Source organism: Cnephaeus nilssonii (assembly GCF_951640355.1).
Source record: "Cnephaeus nilssonii genome assembly, chromosome: 5".
Taxonomy (NCBI): Eukaryota; Metazoa; Chordata; class Mammalia; order Chiroptera; family Vespertilionidae; genus Cnephaeus; species Cnephaeus nilssonii.
In genome coordinates, this window is record NC_137076.1 from 53402764 (window position 1) to 53423898 (window position 21135).

The 21135-nt window shown below is 35.7% G+C and overlaps 1 protein-coding gene across 3 annotated transcripts in view; it reads left to right on the forward strand.

Moving 5' to 3' along the window:
- Positions 1-21135, forward strand: part of LRBA (LPS responsive beige-like anchor protein) — a 563043-nt gene that overhangs the window by 174044 nt on the left and 367864 nt on the right. For all 3 annotated transcript variants that reach the window (XM_079771501.1, XM_079771500.1, XM_079771502.1), the window contains exon 35: positions 13619-13683. In XM_079771501.1, coding sequence (XP_079627627.1) covers positions 13619-13683 — 65 coding nt within the window. The remainder of the gene's footprint in view (positions 1-13618; positions 13684-21135) is intronic.

The following is a 21135-nucleotide window of genomic DNA, read 5'->3' on the forward strand; positions in this document are numbered from 1 at the left end:
CTACCATTGCTCTTCTGCTGATTGTTAGAAGTTGTTCTTTGTGATACCCGTTTGTTATTAGCAGTTTAGCTGTGCAGCTTTCAGTTTCCTGGAGCCTGGTAGCTTTATACATAGCAAATTAAACTGAATTTATGGAACCAAAATTAAAACCAGTCACAACTGAATCACTATTAGAACCAACACTTGGAGCAGAACTTGACTTGCTTGAATAATTTTCCAGCTCTTGCCATAATAGACTAATTTTTAAAAAACGGGTTTTATTTCTTTGGAATCTTTTGAATTTTTTTGAACTTGTTAGCAAAGTTTACTTTTCCTCAGCTTGGTGTTTCTGTTGCTTTAATGTGGTTTCTCTAATGTGACAGACTGAAATATGGCTCTCCCCAAAATATCCATGTTAAATAACTGAAGCCCGTGAATGTTACTTTATGTGTTCCTTGTGATTAAGAATTTTTAGATAAGGGGATACTCCTGAATTACCTGGGTGGGCCCTAAATGAGATTAGAGTTAGGCACACAGAGAAGGTGGCAGTGTGAAGATGAGCAGAGAGTGATGTAGCCACAAGCCAAGGAATGCTGACAAGTACCAGAAGCTGGAAGAGACAAGGAACAGATTCTCCCCTAGAACCTCCAGGAGTGCAACTTTGCTGATACCTTGATTTGGGGCTCAGTGAAACTGACTTTAGATTTCTCATCTCCAGAACAGAGAGAGAACAAACTTCTAGTATTTTAAGCCACCAGATTTGTGGCAATTTGTCATAGCAGCACAGGAAACTAATCTTGTGAAGACCTGAGTGTTCTTAGAATAGTTGCTCCTCCCTCCTTCACCTACAATGTTAAATTATAGTTTCTTTAACAAGCGTCTGAATGCTTGTTATATGGAAAATTGAATCAGAAACTGTTGAGTACTCAAAGAAGTAGTGATTCCTACCTTTAAAATGTTTCACAGTAGTCAAGGAAATAAATTCTAATTTGTGAAGTTATTGACCCAGAAAAAATAGCAAATAAAAAATTTTAATGGGGATGAAACAGATAGGGATAAAATAGTGCCAGAGAGATGCACTGATGATCACTTGTTTCATCAGTACTAATTTATTTGTGCAGCAAAACCAGCTTATCAAGTATTTCATCATATCACTATTGCAGTTATGTTGTAGGTCAAAGAATGGACTGCTTGATATTTATCCATAACATATTTTAGGACTTTTGCATTATACTTAAAGTTGATATCAACTAATATCTAATTAGATAAATTGATAAATATTTGAAAGAGTTATGGAAACATTCTGGATTGAAAGACTTTTTCCAGAAAAGTCATTAAGCATACTATGATTGGCTACAGGTTGTGGCTATGGACAACTATACCATGTAACTGTAGCATGCACTGTGTGTGTCTGAGATGTGTGTGTGTGTTTAAAATCAGGACCAAAGCTGTATAAAAGCTAGATATAGTGTGAGGTTTGCAAAACTCTAATTCTGAAGATATCATATTTCATAGCACAAACATTAAATTTAATGAAAATTAAAAAAACTTATATGCTCCTATTGAATGCTGAAATTAATGTGATGCTATTTCATAGTTATTTATTTTTTGATGTAAAGCTTTGAACACTGAAATTAAAATTTCACTTTATGTTAGCATTAGGGATTTACTCAGTGAATATATAGTATCAGTTTACAGTGGTCACTGTTCAGAGTGGAAGACCCCAAATGGTTAAACAGCAGGAGAGTTTTCTGCTTTTAGTTAAAAACTGCTGTTTTCTATGTGCCTTATTTACTACATATTTAATTCTTAATGTTGTGTGCTGTGGGATTGGGCATACAAAAGTCAGCAGAAAGAGTTCTGGTTTTTACATCTAAAGCTATTACGTGCTGTACAATAATAAAGGCACTATTTTATTGGGTTACTTGTAATTAACTTCAGCACTAGGCATTCATATAAATCATTCGTAATCTGTTTTCTTTAGATTTTTATTCTTTTAAACTGGTTTAGCGTACTTGCTTTCTGTTATCTTTTTACGTATGGATTGAGATTGTAATTGCTTTTTGGAATTAGGCTGTCAGAAATCAACATATATGTGAGTTCAAGAAATGATTGAGGCAAGCTAATGAACTTTATGTAACATTTTATGGAGATTTGTTACTGAAATAAAGTTCCGCAGTGGTATTGTTTTGTGTGGAGCTTAATAAATAACTGTTCTCTGAAGTTAAAAAGTCTATACATTCAAAAAGTTAAAATGGCAACTATTATTAATTAGAATATCTTTATACTTTTTGTTTTTCAAAATCCTGAGAAAGAAAAGACATGTGATTTCTTTGAACTCTTGTCAGTTTGTTGACATTTTTTTTTAATTTTAAAGGTTTGAATCTACATATGTTTTCTTTTTTCCTTTTTATTGAATTAACTGTGGTGACACTGGTTAACAAAATATACAGGGTTCAGAATTTACATATATTTTCTATAATATCTGATACATGCCATTCATAGGTTGATTAGTAATTTATATTATTTTGTACTTATAAGATTTTAATGATTTTATCTAGAAATGGAATAAAAATGAAATAGAGGCAGACTTTTTTGGATAAAAATAAGCAACTAAAAAGAAACACATGTATGTCTGCCTGAGATTAAGTTAACAGTATGTGTTATCCAAAACTAAATATTAAAAGTAAAACTTTGTCTCTAAAAATACCTTCATTTAATAAATGTTTACAGTGATCTGTAGGAAGAATTTAGAGGTATAAGATAATTTATTCTCTCCAACGATATAAAAATCTTGATGATGCTTATAAAATGAATGTTAGGTGTTTTGAGGTGGCTGATGGGAGGCATGAAGAAAGCTATTTGCACTCATGTCCTGAAAGCTGTGCTTTAAAGAATAATTCTGTATGAAAATACTTTTTATTGTAGTTGAGTATATCAGGTGGTTTAAAAATATTTTAAAAATAATTAGCTGTTTTATATAGTTTTAATGGAAGTCTTTCATGTTTCCTCTCCAGCAGTCTCTAATGAACACTCCTTGTAATTTCAGTGCAGGCTTTGAGATTCCCTAAAGACTTGACTTCAGACCTCAAAGGGCGGCAGTTGCCATATGTCTGGAGAACTGGAGTTGCCAAACAGACTGACCATGTACTAATAGGACACATTTATATAGCTCCTGAATGTGAAGCCCTGGTATAAACTTAATGATCATCTGTTGAGAGATTGTGGCTGGAAAGGATTACAGCAACTTTTGTCACCTTTTTTGAAATTAAGCTTTCTGTGTTGATTAGTGAGAGAGCTTGACAAAATTGATGCCAGTTTGGGAGTTATTCATAGGATCATTATTGGTTGAAGAATGTTTTTCCTGAAAATGTTTACAAACATTTTCAAAGCCACTTGCAAATATATTAATTTTAATATATGCTTAAACACAATAGGATTATTGTTTTTGAGTATTTACATGTAATTTAAAGCTATATTTATAGTAATTACATAATTGACTTCATGTTATCTCAGGTTTTTTTATTGTAAAATATTTGCATTTTTTAATTTTGTAAATCCAGTAGTTATTTTCTCAATATTCAATTCTTTATATATAGTACACATTAAAATATTTGTTAAATAAGCAATTATAAAACTGAACCATTTGCTAATCCAACTTTAATAGAATTTTCTTTCTTTTAGCTCAATTTGTAGTTATATGTATATGTAATACACTTCATTTATAAACTGAGCCATAATATTTATAAAGGTACAATGTAAGTTTTAGAAGTATTATGTTCACAAAATTTTGAAACCAAATCTTTCCAAAGGGCAGTATTTTATTTTGCTATTTCTTGTAATGATTTGTTTTACTCGCTAAAGAGACAGTGGAGTAAGACCTGCCCTTCACCATTATGGTATATTCTTTCCTGGTCTGAGGTGACTCAGGTTGTGTTAGATATGCTGCTGAGAGAGTGCTGACACAAAGTGCAAACACTGTTGAAAAGTTCTTGATAGTTTACTTTGAGCACTTAAGATTACTGTATCTTGAACATGGACAAGTTTTCTCTAGTTTTGACCTTTAGTCCTGTGTATAATATGGTTCTCAATTTTGTGTTAATACACTCCCTGCCTCATTTGAGCTCTCCTTTGTGGCCACCTCCTTTGAATTTTAACAGTATTTTTGTCATCTATGTAGGTAATTGGAGTTATATCCAACAGATTTGATTTATTTTACAAAGGTATATGTAACTGTAACATCTTCAAGTATTAATAATGATATTTCATTGAATAGTATAAGCCTTTACATTTTTATATTTTTTAATAAGAAAAAAGAAATAATTCAACATGAGTTTAGATTTTTGTTAACAAATTATTCATTTCTTTATTTTTTTTATCCTCACCTGAGGAAATTTTTTTCCATTGCTTTTCAGAGAGAGTGTAAGGGAGGGAGAAAGGGAGGTTGGGGAGGGGGGAGAGAGAGAAACATCAACATGAGAGAGAAACATCAACTGGTTGCCTCCCGCACACATCCTGATATACCAGAGATTCAGAGCAAACTACAACCCTCGACCTTTGTGTGTGAGGACCAGCCCTCTCAACACTGAGCAACATTGGCCAGGCATCTTCATTTCTTTAATCAACCAATCGATTAATTAATTATTTTTTATGTCTTTAAAGATTTTTACAGAGGAAGGGAGAGAGAGAGAGAGAGAGAGAGAGAGAGAGAGAGAGAGAGAGAGAGAGAGAGAGAGAGAGAAACATCTATGAGAGGGAAAACATCGATGGGCTGCCTCCCACACGCTTCCATTGGAGATCTAGCTCGCAACCCTGACCAGGAATCAAAATGGCAACCTTTTGGTACATGGGTCAACGCTCAACCACTGAGAAACACTGGCCGGACTGTTTCTTTAACTTTAATGATATTTTGATCCTTAGATTAATACTTACAAAAAAGGAGAATATTTTATTGCCAATAGCAATAAAGTTAATTTCATTTGGTAGTATGTAGAATACTGACTTTAAAAAAAAGAAAAATTCTTAATAGTTCATGATACATTTATATTTTTCTAGGTTTGCTATCAGTATTTGTGAAAATTCAATGCTTATGCTATTGTTCAGAGAGATTTCAGAATAATTTTGGATAAATAGCTATCATACAGTCAGAAAAAATGTGTTTTTATTTACTGTTCTTCATTTAGAGCATATGATTTTTAATATGTTGTATGACTTATTAAGGAAGAGATGTATTATTTTACAAATCTAAAAATAGTATAATACTGAAACTGAAAAACAATAGTTCCCTGCCTAACTTCTTCCTTTTCCCTGGATTCTACTTTCTGAAAGGAACCACATTCAAATCTCTTAGTTGTTGACTCTGCTAGTTACCTTATATTTCTAAGTGATGCAATAGCTATTTATTGATGTTTCTATTTCGGACATTGTCTAATGTCTTTCATGAAAGATGACCATTGAGCATTTATATTGCTCTCCCTTTCTGTTTCACACTTCTCTCATTTATAGTACAGTTACATCATAATATTAAGTTAAAGCCATGTTTAGCATTTACATTATTGTGACAATGTAAGTAAGTATTCATGGCAGAACTACAAAATATAGTTACCCTTCTTTCCTTCCCTCTCTTTCCTCTTTCCCTCTTCCTTCTCCTCCTTTCCTTTTTCCCTTCCTCCTTCCTCCTTCCTCCTTCCTTCCTTCTTCTTTCTTCCTCCATTCCTCCCTCTTGCTTGACTTTTTCTTTCATTTTTATCCTAGAATTAATAATTTTCTATCTTTTGTTTATTTAAATTTTTTTACATCCTCCACAAATTTGCTGCTAAGTATTTCACTGGATGCCTAAAATTTCTACCAGTGTGATCAAACCCAACCTTGTATCTATTGATTCAATAGTTTTTCTTGAAGGTATAGTGCCTGGAGTTATTTATTCTCCTGTTTCATCTGGATTGGTTACTCTGTAGGCCTGGAGGCTTCTTTTATCATCAACCCAGGATTTTTTTTCTTTTCTTTCTTGTGCTTTAATGTGTATCTCCTGTATCCCATCATGTCCTGTTTTTAGAAAGTACATTGATTCATCATTTATTGATCACTTACTATGTATGTGTTGGTCACTGTTCTAGCACTGAGAATATAGTAGGGAATAAAACAAAGGTAAAGGCAAAAAATCTGGTGGTAATAAGTATGCCTTGGGAAAATTAAAGGAGAATAGGGATGGAGGATGATAGTTGGGTGTCTGTATTAATTTTGATGAGGCCCATCCTTTGTAATTTCTTGAGAAAGAATGCATGAGGGGTAGGATATTTTAGATTTTGCTGTGTGATAATGTCTTTTACTTTCATATTTGATTGATAGCTTGTTTGGATATATAAGTATTAGAGACTGAAAATTATAATCTCTTCAAAATTTTTTTCTCCCTGGCAGCTTTAATATTTTTATTATTTTAAAAATTGTTGATGTTGTTATTGGATTGTGCCTTGGCATGTGTGAATATTTTAAATCTCACTGTCTTTGGTATTTTATGTAAAACTTACCAGTCTGAAAAAATATATGCATGTGTTCAGAGAAATTTATTTGAATTATTTATATGGGAATTTCTTTTTCTCTATTTTTTCTTGTTTCTGTTTATAGACCTCTGATTAGTTAAGTGTCAAACTATCTGGATTAATTTTCTAATTTTGATACCCATTTTCTTCTATTATCTCTTTATCTTGTATTTGAAGTGGTTTTCTCAACACCTTCCAATATTGTTTTCAAAATTTTTGTTTGATATTATACTGTTAAGTTATTTTTTAATCTTACCAGAGGATATGTTATTGCTTTTATTATTATTATTTGTTTTATTAATTTTAGAGTGAGAGGAAGGGAGGGAGGGGGGAGAGAAACATCATTGATTGTTACCTCCCATATGCGCCCCCACCAGGGATTGAACCCACAACCTTTTGGTTTATGGATGAAGCTGTAATTAACTGAGCCACAAGGCCAGGCCTACTTTTAATTCTTAAGAGCATTTTTTTTTAGTTTTCTGAGTGTTTTTTTTTTGAGTAGAGAAGGGGTGAGCTTTGATGGTTAATTTTGTGTGTCAACTTGACTGAGTCATGGCGTGTCCACATATATGATCAAACATGATTCTGGGTTGTTTCTGTGTGATATGAACTTTTAAATTAGTAGGCCAAATAAAGCAATTGCTCTCGTAAGGTGTGTGGGGCTGCTCATCGAGTCAGTTGAAGAACCTGATTAGAACAAAAAGGTGAACTATGCTCTAAGTAAGAGAGAATTCCACCTGCTTGAATGCTTTGGAACTGGGACATCAGCTCTTTCCTGCCTTTGGACTCAAACAGAAACATGAGCTCTTTCTGGGTTTGAGCCTGTTGGGCTTCAGACTGGAAGTAGGCCATTGGTTTTCCTAATTCTTATGCTTTTGGACTCAGAGTAGAGTTATACCATTGGCTCTCTAGCTCAGCAGCTCACCCTGCAGATCTTGGAATTTGTCACTCTACGTAATGGTGTGAGCCAGTTCCTTACAATAAATAAAATATATCTCTAACCCATTGGTTCTGTTTTTCTAGAGAACTTTGATGTGGGAGCATAGAGATACCAGGGAATAAAACAAAGTCCCTACCCTGAATTTTTTTTTTTTACATGAAAATTTTAATGTTTATAATGTTATTAATTATACTTTTCTTTAATCTTTTTCTCTCTTCCGCCTTAACAGTATTGTCTGTTTTTTATGAGTGTTTCCCCCCCCCCCCCTTTTTTTTTTTTTGGTGTATGTATGTCATTGATATAAGAGTCTTTCCTCTAACGACTAGTGACACTTGTTATCTGGTCATATTTAAGTGTATTGCACAAAAAGAAACATGTATGTGTCTTTGTGGGAGTTGTCTACTGGTAATGAATAAACTCTCTTTTGCCATTGATGGACTTTGAGTTTTTTATGGTTTCTCATTTTTCTTAGAGAAAACTTACTTAATTTTGTTTAGAGTCTCATAGTTCAGTAAGTTTACTTTCATGTTAACTTATTTTGTTATAGCCTTTATTAAGGCTTTTTATAGTGTCTAGAATTTTATTTATCTGGCAAGTAAAGTTTCAGTCCTTTCCCATGGTGGGCATGGCCATACATTATGGGGAAAGGATCTGGGATTCTATTTTTTACACCAGCTTTCAGTCATTTAAATTATTTTTATCACTGTCCCTCAACCATGCTCCTATGTATTCAATGCATTCTGTTCCTGGCCTTTCTAGGGTTCTGCAACAAGCATTGGTTTACTTCCTCAAGTTTATTTTTCTCCAGGTTGTAGAGAAATTTTTTACCCTCTCTCTTGTATTATTGTCTCGTTTCTATAATCTTTGTTCTTGGTTTTTGCTAAGTTTAACCTGCAGTCACTTATTATATTCCTTTTTTAAAGAGTAAAAGATAGTTTAGTGACTAAGCTACCATAATAAAAATTAATACTATATTTACTGTCAACATTTATCGCTTGAACCCCAACTCCAAAATAAAAGATGGCAGGATGGAGTGTATGTAGTCTACCTTGTCATTCTGTGGCTGAATTTTATTTGCTTTATAGCATGATAATACTAGGACTTGTTTTAAAATTTAGGAAGTGCATTCAATACACTAAAATATGTCAGAAGTTATTGTCTCATTTACTTTAAGGATGTTAGAATTAAATATGAAAATAACCAATAAAAATTAATGTATAGCATTTTAATTGGTACCCTTTTCTCTATATTTGATTGTTGATGGTAGGGGGGGAATAGACTTATTTTGCTAATGAAGTTTCTTTTTTTCCTGCAAACAACAAAACAGACTTTTACCACCAAAGGCACATATTTGAAATTTGGTGGAACTTCATTTTTTAAAATAATTTTATTAATATATGCTATCTTGTTGTTGTTGTATGACTTAAGAGCATTAGTAAGCTAAGAGTATATTTTAGTAAAAATTGACTAGTCAACAATCATGGCTATAGGAAATGATGGTCAATTAAATACAGCTTAGAACAAGTCTGAAATTATTGACTCAGTTGTTATGTTTTGAGTCCTTCCTCTCCAAAGTGCTGAAATGTGTTTTGAAATTACTTAGTTGCATTAGTGGTTGGATTTGAGGCTTTTAACGTGTTTTTCACCAATACCTCTGGGAAAAGAATAACCAAAACTTTTAAAGGTACTATGCATTTTGCATCACTATATAATTGTAAATACTGTGATGAAATATTGAAATGATCATGAAAGATGATAACCATTAAGCTTTTCTTTCAACTATTAAAACTCACTAAAGGTTATATTGAGCTGTGGTTTATAAAATTGTTTAGACTAACGCCTTCTTTGATAATTATCTCAAAAGAGGAGAAAAATGCTGTAGGATAGCACGATTAATGAGTCATCTTTCCAGTTTTGGCAACTTCCTTAAGGATTGTGGATAGTGTTTTAGTATGGTGAAAACTTGTTGGCTTACAGCTGAGTTTATTACAAAAATTAATTTTATGTTCTCATGGGCTTCAGTTTCTTTTTGTCTGTGTTATTAATTCTTATCAGCATGTCTTTATATACCTGAAATGTTATATCTTATTAAATGTTAATAATTTATAATTATGAATGGATTATAGACAAATTAAAATTCACTGATATCTTTGAGAACTGTGAGATTTTTGTCCCCATACCCAAAAATATAAGTAAGATTTATATTTTCTCTCCATTTCTCATTTTGTCTAATTTTTTTTTAGCTAGGGAAAAGTTTTTTTCCAGGTGATTAGATGCTAGTTGCTATAAGTTAACAAGTGTGGTTTTATACATGATGCTTGGAAAAACAAGAAGCTTAATGAATTAGTAGTAGTAAATTTTTGTTTCTGAGCTTTGATAACAAATTCAACTTCTGTTTGTCCCTTCATGTCTAATTTGTTTTTCAGTTAAAATATTTTGTGTGACATACGAAGTTAAGGCATACAAATTTTTAGATTGCAATTTTTTTATAGTTATACTAACTTTAATTAGTTTTATATCTGTCCTACATCATGCTGTTTTAAATCTTTGTGAAATTTAAGTGGTACACTTCGTGATTTTACATTATAAGTAAATGTCAGTTTGTATACAAAAATAAAAATTAAATCAAATTGGTATTTACCTGTCTATTAAATTTTAGTCTCTTTACTGTTATATATTTTTTCCATGACTGGAGTTTTGAGTTTTATATGCCTTAGATAGTAAAAATACCCACCTGTTGGAGTTTTAGATCAAACAAAACTGATTTGAGAAAAATAATATTAGTGAATCTGTTAAATATGATATGTGTGATTTAAGAATTATAGGATATCCATTTGCCTTTCTATTTTATTTTATTTTCTCTAGCAAGAAAAATGTCTTTCTTTTTATTAAAGTTAATTTCCATTTTGAGATTTTCCTTCCAGTAATGATCTTAATGAGAACTCAGTTTAAGGTCTTGCCTCGTCATAATCTGGTGCTCTATCAGATTTCCATGTTGCTTGCTGAGCTGCTGTGTTGGGTGTAAAGAGCTGAGGAAGGAGTCTGTGCTTCTGTTCTTTGACTTTGGTGACTGTGGCATCCCTTGAGTTGTCATCATCCCTTGATTCCCTGCTGTCTATCAACAATGGTCACAGTTGTGATCTCCTTATGCCCTCAAAGTCTCAGCTACTTGTACATCCTTTTAGAGTAATTTTCTGACTCTTCCAAGGGCATGATAATTTTTTATATCCAAGGCTCTTTTAGGTCCCTTTATCATTATATCTGTGTCTCTTTCCAATCCTTGTGCATTGGTATGTTTAGGCAACTCTTTAAGACTTGATGAAGTGAGGTGTGTGATCTTCTGCATCAGCATCCAAAAAGTTAACCTGCAGTTTCTGCTTTTTTTCCTCTCCCCCTCTTCCTTATTAAAAAACTAGAGGCCCGGTGCACGAAATTCGTGCACCGGGGGTGGGGAGGGGGAATGTCCCTCAGCCCAGCCTGCACTGTCTCCAATCTGGGATCCCTTGAAGGATGTCCGACCGCCCATTTAGGACCGGGTCTAAACGGGTGGTTGTGGGCCTAAACAGGCGGTCAGACATCCCTCTCACAATCCAGGACTGCTGGCTCCCAACCGCTCGCCTGTCTCTGCCTGATTGCCCCTAACTGCTTCTGCCTGCCAGCCTTATCACACCCTAACCACTCCCCTGCCAGCCTGATCAACACCTAACTGCTCCCCGGCCGGCCCGATTGCCCCTAACTGCCCTCCCCTGCCAGTCTGGTTGCCCCCAACTGCCCTCCTATGCTGGCCTGGTCACCCCTAACTGCCCTCCCCTGCCAGTCTGGTTGCCCCCAACTGCCCTCCTATGCTGGCCTGGTCACCCCTAACTACCCTCCCCTGCAGGCCTGGTCCCCCCAGTTGTCCTCCCCTGCAGGCTTGCCCCCCCCCAACAGTCCTCCACTGCAGGCCTGGTTCCCCCCCCCCAACTTCCCTCTCCTGCAGGCCTGGTCCCCCCCAACTGCCCTCCCCTGCTGGCCTGGTCTCCCCTAACTGCCCTCCTCTGCTGGCCCGGTCACCCCTAACTGCCCTCCCTGCAGGCCTGGTCCCCCACAACTGCCCTCCCCTGCTGGCCTGGTCCCCCCCAACTGCCCTCCTCTGCAGGCCTGATCCCCCCACAACTGCCCTCCCCTGCAGGCCTGGTTCCCCCCAAACTGCCCTCCCCTGCAGGCCTGGTCTCCCCCAACTGCCCTCCTCTGCTGGCCTGATCACCCCTAACTGCCCACAACTGCCCTCCCCTGCAGGCCATCTTGTGGTGGCCATCTTGTGTCCACATGGGGGCAGCCATTTTTGACCACATGGGGTGGCCATCTTGTGTCTTGAGTGACGGTCAATTTGCATATTACTCTTTTATTAGATAGGATGGGGGGAGAGTGACACATGGTCTTTTCTCAGGGATATACTCCTTTATGGAATTCTGTTGCTTTCTTTTGTATTATCTATTTCATTTTATAAGAAGAAAGAAAAAGCTTTTAAATTAAACAGATATTTCTATCTAGTATTCTTGACTTGCTTTATCTCAGAAATATAAGACCTCTATTTTATTGTTTCAGTTGGGTGACTATTGTGAATTGTGAATATTGTAAACTTCATGAGTCACTAATTTCTAAATGTCTGTAAGTTATTGAATCACAAAAAGTAATATGGCTTGGAGAAAATTTTAAGGGAGAATCTAAGACAGAGAGATGTAAAGTGAATTGTGTCCATGGACGTATCCTCTTAATGTCCAAATCAATTTGAAAACATAGATCTCATTACTTCCATGGTGTTACTTTTTTTTCAACAACACATTGCTTTATCTCTTCGCCCAGGTCTAGCCAATTACTACTCTCAGATATCTAGCTGACTTTGTATCTAATTTCCATTCTACTATATATGTTCTGTTAGTATGTTTTTACTGACACTATTCATGAACTGGTATCCTGTAATAAAATTGGGGTTTATAGCCAGTTTAGTCCTGAGAGTCACCCTTGGGTTTTCAGAACATACAAGGAAGTACTGTAATACAAAATTGGAGATAAAAAGAGAATGTAGAAAAGAAAGGATAAGGCTGGGGAGGAAAAAGAAGGATTTTGGCATAAAACAAAGCAGTCATTGGGGTGAGATTACATGGAATTTAAAAATAATAAAAGGTATTATATTCAGAAAATGTGAATATAGTTTATGGTGGCAATGTTAAGTAACCCAACATTGTCTTTTGTTTTGAGCCTTATAAAAGAACAGAAAAAGATCAATTAAGGGAGATCATGTAGGTAGGTTATAAGTGCCTCCTTAATGTTAAGAAACTTAAAGATTCTGTATATTTTTCTAATTCTGGAAAAAAAATATATACATACATGTATCTCTTGAGACACATGCACGGATATACACACATACATGCATTGGTATTTCTCAAATCCAACTATATTTCAGTTCAGGTAGGCCTACCGTGGTTTTATTAACACTTATTTTGTGTGTTTTGATATAAGAATTAGAAAAATTTATTTGTACACATCCTACTGGTTGATTTCCCCCCTAGGCTTTTTAATGAATAATCTGTTCATAAAGAATATAACTAATAAATTTAGATTATCTTTTGCTAATTTATAGGCTAGTAACTATAGTTTTCCACTCACATTTGTCTAGCCAAATTCATGAATTCTTCTTGTCTCTTTCTCAATCATTAATCATTAGATTTTACATTATGCTTACTTACTACTATTTGTTATGTTTATTTACTACTTAACTATGTGTTTCCCTCATTTGGGGTGATGCATCTTTCTTCTTAAAGAGCAGAACCAAAAACCTCTGTCTTTGGTTGTCTTTGCTGTCTTCCTTTCTTCCTTCCCAACTCCCAATGATTTAAGTTAAATTAGTGATGTTATAGAATGAAAAGGGCAAAATAACTGTATATAGGCTTATTTTGTTTATATAGAATCAATTTTTTGCTAACTTTGTTTATTTTACTTTTTAATGTCAACTGTTCATGTGTTCATGGGGTTGCATTGGGTAGGCAGCATGTTTAACACAACTTTTCCTTTTAATTTAAGGTATAAAATTGAAATGTGTTATGTTTTTTATAATTGTTGTTTTAAAGAAATAATTTACTGAGTGAAATTTGTTCAGCTATTTTCTGCTATTTTTTAGGAGTGGCAGAATTCTATTCAGAAGAATGCAGGCCTGGCTTTTATTGAACTTGTCAATGAGGGAAGGTAATCTACTTTATATCTATTATATTTTACTTTACAACATTACTGTACTTCTGCCATTGAAAGTGATAATATTTTGGTACTATATTTTTTGTTTTTGCAGTCAGTAAAGTAGAAGGTAGTAATTATTAAAAATATGCCAATATTTAATCATTTTATGGTTTTCTTCATGGTTGCTTCTTAATGATAAAGTTCTGATCTTATTTTCTCTCTCATTTTTGGTCTTATTTTTTCATTAAGTAAAGCTGAGTTTGGCAAAAGTAAACTGATGATTCTATTAGCAGATATAAGGAAACTGATGCTTATTTGGATTTTCCATTAAGTTTCATTATATCTATAAAGGCAATAATTAGACTAAGATGCCCATTGAACCACATCCAGCACAGCCAGGGTGAACCTGAGGAGGGGTGGTGAAGGATTAAAGAAAACAGACAAGAGAATACAGTTGGGACCAGATGGATCACTGTGTCTGGATGAGGAAACACAGCCTGTAAGCGGGAGCTTTATTTTATAGTCAGATCCAGGGGTCTGGCTGGTCTGCCCCAATCCGGGTGGACCGGCCAGCAGGGAGGGACTGTGGGCAGTTGGCTGGCCGACCCCGCCCCCTGGTCAAACTCCCAGTCAAACTCCAGGTCAAGGGGACAATTTGCATATTAGCCTTTTATTACCGTATTTTCCGGCGTATAAGACGACTTTTTAACCCAGGGATATCTTCTATACGCCCAGTCGCCTTATACACCGGAAAATACAGTATATAGGATTTTTGATCAAGTTGAAGGCGTTTCTTCTGTTCTTAGAGTTTTTATCATGAATTTATGTTGGATTTTGTCAAATGCTTTTTTTGTTTATTTTTGTATCTATTGATATGATCATGTGATTTTTCTGTTGAGTCGTTGATGTGTGATGTATTATGTTAATTTATTTTGAAATACTGTGCCAACTTTGCATATCTAGGATAATTCCTACTTGGTCATAGTATGTACATTTTTTTATTTTATTTACTTTTTTTTTATTTTTATTGATTTCAGAGAGGAAGGGAGAGGGAGAGGTAGATAGAAACATCAATGATGAGAGAGAATCATTGATTGGCTGCCTCCCGAACAACCCACACTGGGGATTGAGCCTGCAACCCAGGCATGTGCCTTTGGCCAGAATTGAACCTGGGACCCTTCAATCTACAGGCTGATGCTCTATCCACTGAGCCAAACCAGCTAGGGGTATAATTTTTTAAAAATAGTTGTTGGGTTTGGTTTTGTTTGTTGATTTTTGAAAGTTACTTGTTGGGCTTAATTTGCAAAATTTGTCTCTGTTGTGGAATGGTTCTATTAATCTTGCTGTTTCGCTCTTCCAAGATTTCTTAGTTTTAGTTTTTAGCCTTGCTTTTTAGGACTATCCCTTTCTCTGCAGCTTAGAGGTCAGACTGGTCAGATGTTTTAGTTACATTTTTGGCCTCAAAATAGCTGGTAGATGACAACACATTCAAATTTGGGGTAGATTTCTTCTGTCCTAACTATTATTTCCTGCTGTTTGACACCCTCACCCCCACCCCAAATCTGTATATGTGCTCAGGAACCCAGACAGTCATTGATGTGTGAAATTCTTATTCAGCTATTTGATATATATAATATATAGCTATGGCTATTTCATTTTTTAATATCTCCCTCTTCAGTTTCTGGGTTGTTCTACTGTCTCCTGTTCACCCTAACTGCAAATATAATCACAGTCTAGAAGAGTGATAGGCTTTTCCTGTTTTTAGCTTAGCTTGCATTTTTTGCCTTTTCTTCAAAACCAAGTCATCCATCTGTTAGTGAAGTTGGTGATTTCCATACGTAGCCACAGTCTGGTGTTTGCGTAGAGCATTCCCAAAAAAAGATTGCTATAGACAATTTGTTCTTACTCAGTATTTAGCAGACTTCTATGAATATAATTATTATAGATTTTGTTGTTTGCCTTTGGTCAAATTTCAGAACCCTGAAATGATTGCTATTCTTCAGCTTTTCTGAGGGATGACTTGTTAACCTCTACCTTAGCTAGAAGATCCACCGTCAAATCTCTTCATGTCTGGTTCATTCTCACTAAAGTCCTAGTTCAGATTTTCCTGAAACCTGTTACCCGGGTACTTTTACCTCATATCTTAAAACATTTTGCCATCTTACTATCCTTTCATGTTTATCTTGATTGTCTCTCTCCTCCTGTAAATTGCATGTTTATGTTCTGTAATGGCAATCTCTGTCTCTTATTTATGGTTCTATCCCTGGGTCCAATAGAATTGCCCTGCAAATTCAGTAAGTATTTGTGTTTAATTGATGCTATTGTCTCTCTAAGTGCATTGCATTTATAGTTTTGATTTCAATTATTGTTATTTTTTGTGTAAACAACATGCTTTCTTAAACATAAATCTGTTTTATACGGATAATCTTCACAGTAGTCATAGTATTTCTTTGAGGATTTTTACCAAGAGAAAAGAAAATACGTATACATAGAACAAATATTTTACAATAAAACATTTTTGTATTTTGTGAATAAATGAATTCTCTTATGGTAATCTCTGATATTCTTTTTTTTTTTTAAATCCAGTATAGCTGATTCTTATTGGGGAAACAGTTATTTGAATAACGTGTTTTAATGTTATCTGTGATTATAGGTTTGCTAATACTTTTTCTGTTTTCTTGCCAGTGCTTACTTTGTGTGGATTTGTTATCCTCTTGTGGTTAGAAATTGTCTTTTTTATTTTAATACTTAGACTATAGAAAGTACTTAGCCTTTGTCTTTTAAGTAAATGTAAGAAATAAATAGTGGTGGAAAGAAAACTAACATCCATTAGTGAAATAGTGGAGGCAGTGTCTGGAATTTTCATTATCTCTCTCGAGGGTAGACTATATTTTAAAGAAACAGTTTAGAGATTTATTTTTTAAATCAGTGGATTTGGCTTTCATTTTATAAATATCCAATACATTGAGGTTAAACAAGTTTACATAGCGATGGACGTATTAGTGAAGTAGTTTGCAGTATTCAGCTACTGGACTTAATCCCAGGGGCTAGAAGAATAAGTAATAAGGGGTTTTCTTTTCACTGCAGAGACCAACCTTTTTTTTCCTTATTATGTAAGTCTGACCTGCCATGACCTCATTTACAGAGTAGTTGCTATAAATGTGGTCCTTGATTAATGTTTTATTAGTGTAAATAACATAAAGACCTCTACAGACTGAGACTACAGCATAAGGTTTATTGGATTTGATGGGTATCATTAGCAAAACAATTACTTAGGTCAGACATAAGTAATTGTTATTTGATAGAAATGTTTCTTTTAACTTACCTGTTTAATTGATAAGATACTTTCTTTGTAAATACAGTGTTTTGTTATTTTTTTAGTTCAGTTGTTGATATTGTCATGCAAACATGTATAGAGATAAAATAATCAGTAATCAATGACATAATCACATAATATTTCTTTGACAGTTTTTACCAAGACAGAAGTAACTACATAGACTGACAATTTTTGCCAAGATAGAAGTAACTACATACATATAACAGATTTGTCAAAAAATTAAATTTTCACATTTTTATAGCAAGAACATTGTTTTTCTGATTCATAATTTTGTTTTATGATAGTTAAAACATTATTGTCACTGTCATCTCTACTTTGTTTTAAATATACAAGCAATTGGCCCTGGCCGGTTGGGCTAAGTGGTTAGAGTGTTGGTCCGCACACCAAAGGGTCTTGGGTTTGATTCCCCGTTAAGGGCATGTATCTGGGTTGCAGATTCGATCCCTGGCCCCAGTTGGGGTGTGTATGAGAAGCAACCAATCTATGTGTCTCTTTCACATTGATGTTTCTCTCTCTCCCCCTTTCCTCTTCCCTCCCCTTCCACTCTCTCAAAACAAACAAACAAACAAACAAACGGAAAAAAATATGCTCAGGTGGGGATTAACAACAACAAAAATGTGTGTGTGTGTATGCAAGTAATTGATCTCAAAGAGTTTTATTTTTTTCTGAAAGGCACAAGTTTCTTTAAACAGTTTTATATTATTTAAAGAATATCAAATATGTCTTGTAGAACATTCATGAGGCTGTGGCACCACATTAATAGGAAAGTCACTTATTACTATTGCCTTAACCTTCTTAAGTATTACAGTAAGTAAATTCAAGTGTGGTAGATCAGATTATTATGCATATTGAGCTTCGGCTTATTTATTTGTGTACTTGATTTATTTTATATTGATTGCCTTTTTCTTCACCTTAAAAACATGTTTAATTGAAAAATGAATTTAATTATACCAATTACAATGTAACTGTTGCTTACATTTAAAAAACAAGTATGTTTTTATTGATTTGAGACAGAGGAAGGAAGAGGGAGAGAGGTATAGAAACATCAATGATGAGAGGCTGCCTCCTACTAGGCATTTGCCCTGACTGGGAATCTTATAGTCAGGTTAAATGAGTTTACATAGTGATGGATGTATTAGTGAAGTAGTTTGCAGTGTTCATCGACTGGACTTAATCCCAGCCGGGCTGTTGCTTACATTTTTAAATTCATTGTCAATGAATCTTAAAAGTCTTTTCTCATTTGGATAAAGGGTTAGATTTTATATTTTGCCTTCCTTATTTCTACTATTCTTAATGGCTTTTTGAAATATCTTCTTAAAACTTTAGTATCTCAATATCAGTGTTAATTTTGCCAGCTGATAGGTAGCCTTTCTTCTCGCCATCCTGCCTACCACCTACCCAACAAATATATTTTAGAGCATTTTAAACTCCTGATGTTGTGGTCATGCAGATGCTCTGTGAGCATTACCAAGTCTTATAACTTCACTTGTTTGACTTGTATTATAAGGAAAAATGCATTGGATAAATATGAATCATCCTGTATATTTTATATATTTAGGTTGTCCTATTTTTGTTCTTATAGTCTGAAATTCTGAAAAATCTGTGCATAATCTCTGCAAATAAATTTTTTTATAGCTTAAAATGTCATGGAATCCAATGAAGTTGCCTGTCTTTCTTTTTATGTAATTTCTTAATTTTTCTCCTCAGTTATATTTTATTGGCTAATCAAAGTTGAAAATTTTTGATGTTAAAACTTAGGAAAGTAGTAGAAAGTGTGAAACTAGTTTAAAGGTACAATAATTGTTAAAAATTTAAGATACAAATTCTCATCTTGAATTTTATACTTTGTTAATCATATAAATAATTATAAAATGAACTATAATTATAGTATTGGATATAGTTTGCTAAAAATACCTTTTGAGAATATCATATCTTCCTAGGATTTTACTCTTAAATCTGTTATTATGACTCCTCCCCACCCCCATCCTTGAAAAGTCTAGAAAGGTCAGATTATACCACATACTGCTGGTCACATAACTTTAATCATCCTCTGGGGATCGTTGGTATCTGCTTATTATAGTAATAATTCAGACTTGTATCTGAATATGTAAATAGCCCTCATAAAAGATATAATGTTTCTAGTACTAACATACTTGTCTGTTTCTTCAATATTCAACTGTTTAAGTTGCACTATTACTTCCTAAGCATTCGTTTAGTAGCTCTAGCATTTTCCTGCACTCTAAATATCATAGATTCCTAATACATGTCTGTGGAATAAGTGAGTAGAAGGAGGAATGAAAGGGAAAATGAAGAAGGAGAGGGAGGGAGGGAAGCAGGGTAAAACATATTTTATTCTGACCCCCTTAGCCATTATCAGGATTATCCTACATAATAAAATGGTAATATGCAAATTGACCGTACCTCCGCTATGCCCACAATTGGGCCGGAAGGCATGGGGGGGCTGGACTTGGGGTGGCCGGGGTAGCTGATTGGGCCGGTGGGAGGAGCGGGGTGTGGGGACTCGTGATCAGCCGCCACGCTGCTGAGCAGGGACCAAATGGGGCCGGCAGAACGCTGAGCGCGAGCTCAGTGTCTGTGCCATGGCTGTGCTGCGGCCCAGCAGGCCGTGCGGCGGGAGTGAACGGGCCTCCGGGGCCGCCCGCCCACATCCCCGCCCCGGCCAGCTGTGCGGCGGGAGTGAAGGGGCCTCCGGGGCCGCGCGCACACGTCCCCACCCCAGCCGGCCGTGCGGCGGGAGTGAACGGGCTGTGGGGCCCGGAGCTCAGCATCCGCGTGGCAGGGGAGGAACCAGAAAAATGGATCTTTCCAGTTCCTGATGCTGACAGCCCTATGGGTACCGGGGTCCTCCACCTGCAGCCCCCATTCGCAGCCCATCAGCCCCAGTCGCAGACTGGAAGCCCCCTGCCAGCAGTCCAGATGGGACCAGTGTGGCGCCGTGGTGGTGGGTGTCAGCGGGCATGCTACAGACATCAAATCACTGCCACCGAGGCCACCCCCCCCACACACTCTTGTAAGTAGTATGGTCCAAGGGGGTGACTCCTAAGACAAGGCTCCCATGGCAGCTGATGCTCACCATGCCAGATGAGGAAGCCAGACCTGAAAGCCCAAGCCCCCGAGTACCCGAACTGCAGGGCATCATGGGCCAGGGCCCTGAGGAGGCCCCAGGACAAGCATCTTCCCAGAGGCTGTGCAGAAGGAGGGGAGGAACCTCTGGCTAGAGACCGGGGTGAGGGATGCTGGCGTCTTTGCAGGCCAAGACAGGGCTGAGGGACACCCTCCCCCCCCGCACCCCCGTGCACAAATTTCGTGCACCGGGCCTCTAGTATTTTGATAAAAGACAAAGGTATTTGTTGCTCTTAGGAAAACATTGTGGCTAGGATTTAGTCTTAGCTGATCCAACCAAAGATGAAATCTGAATTGAAGTAGAGTATGTGTCTTAGATACTCCGGAGTGTTCCTTAAAGTGCCATGTGCTTTCTGGTTACATTTTTTTCATATTATTTAAGGTAATTTACAGGGAAACTTTAAATCAGAAGCAGTTGTTTAGATATGAACTCTTTTTATTTTTATTTTTAGTAGAGTAAGAGATCATTGTTTCAAAGATTTTTCAGAGTTGGTTTTCATCTCTCTTTATTCTTAATTGATATTTGAAGTTTGTGTGGGTTCTTTAGAACGAGGAATGTTCTATATTATTTCTTCTTAATGATTAAACTATTTAAATTAATGCCTAGTATTTTGGAAAGTTTAATAGCTTATCAAAGAGGACTAGAATTTTCTCTTAATTAGGATAAATCTGTTTTTCTTTATTTTTTTTATGTGTCTGCCTTTAAACCAGTTATATGGTCAAATTACTTTTCACTTATCAAAAAGATTTCTTATTACGTTTTAGAGAGAGTAAGGGAGAGAGAGGGAGGGAGGGAGAGAAAGAGAAACATTGAAGTGAGAGCAAACCATTGATCGGCTGCCTGCTACCCAGGATCAAGCCCACAACTGGGGCATGTGCCCTGATAGGGAATGAACTAGCAACCTTCCCTGCATGGGACAACACCAAACCAACTGAGCCACGTTGGCCAGGGATACTTTTCACTTTTAATTTTCTATCTTGAT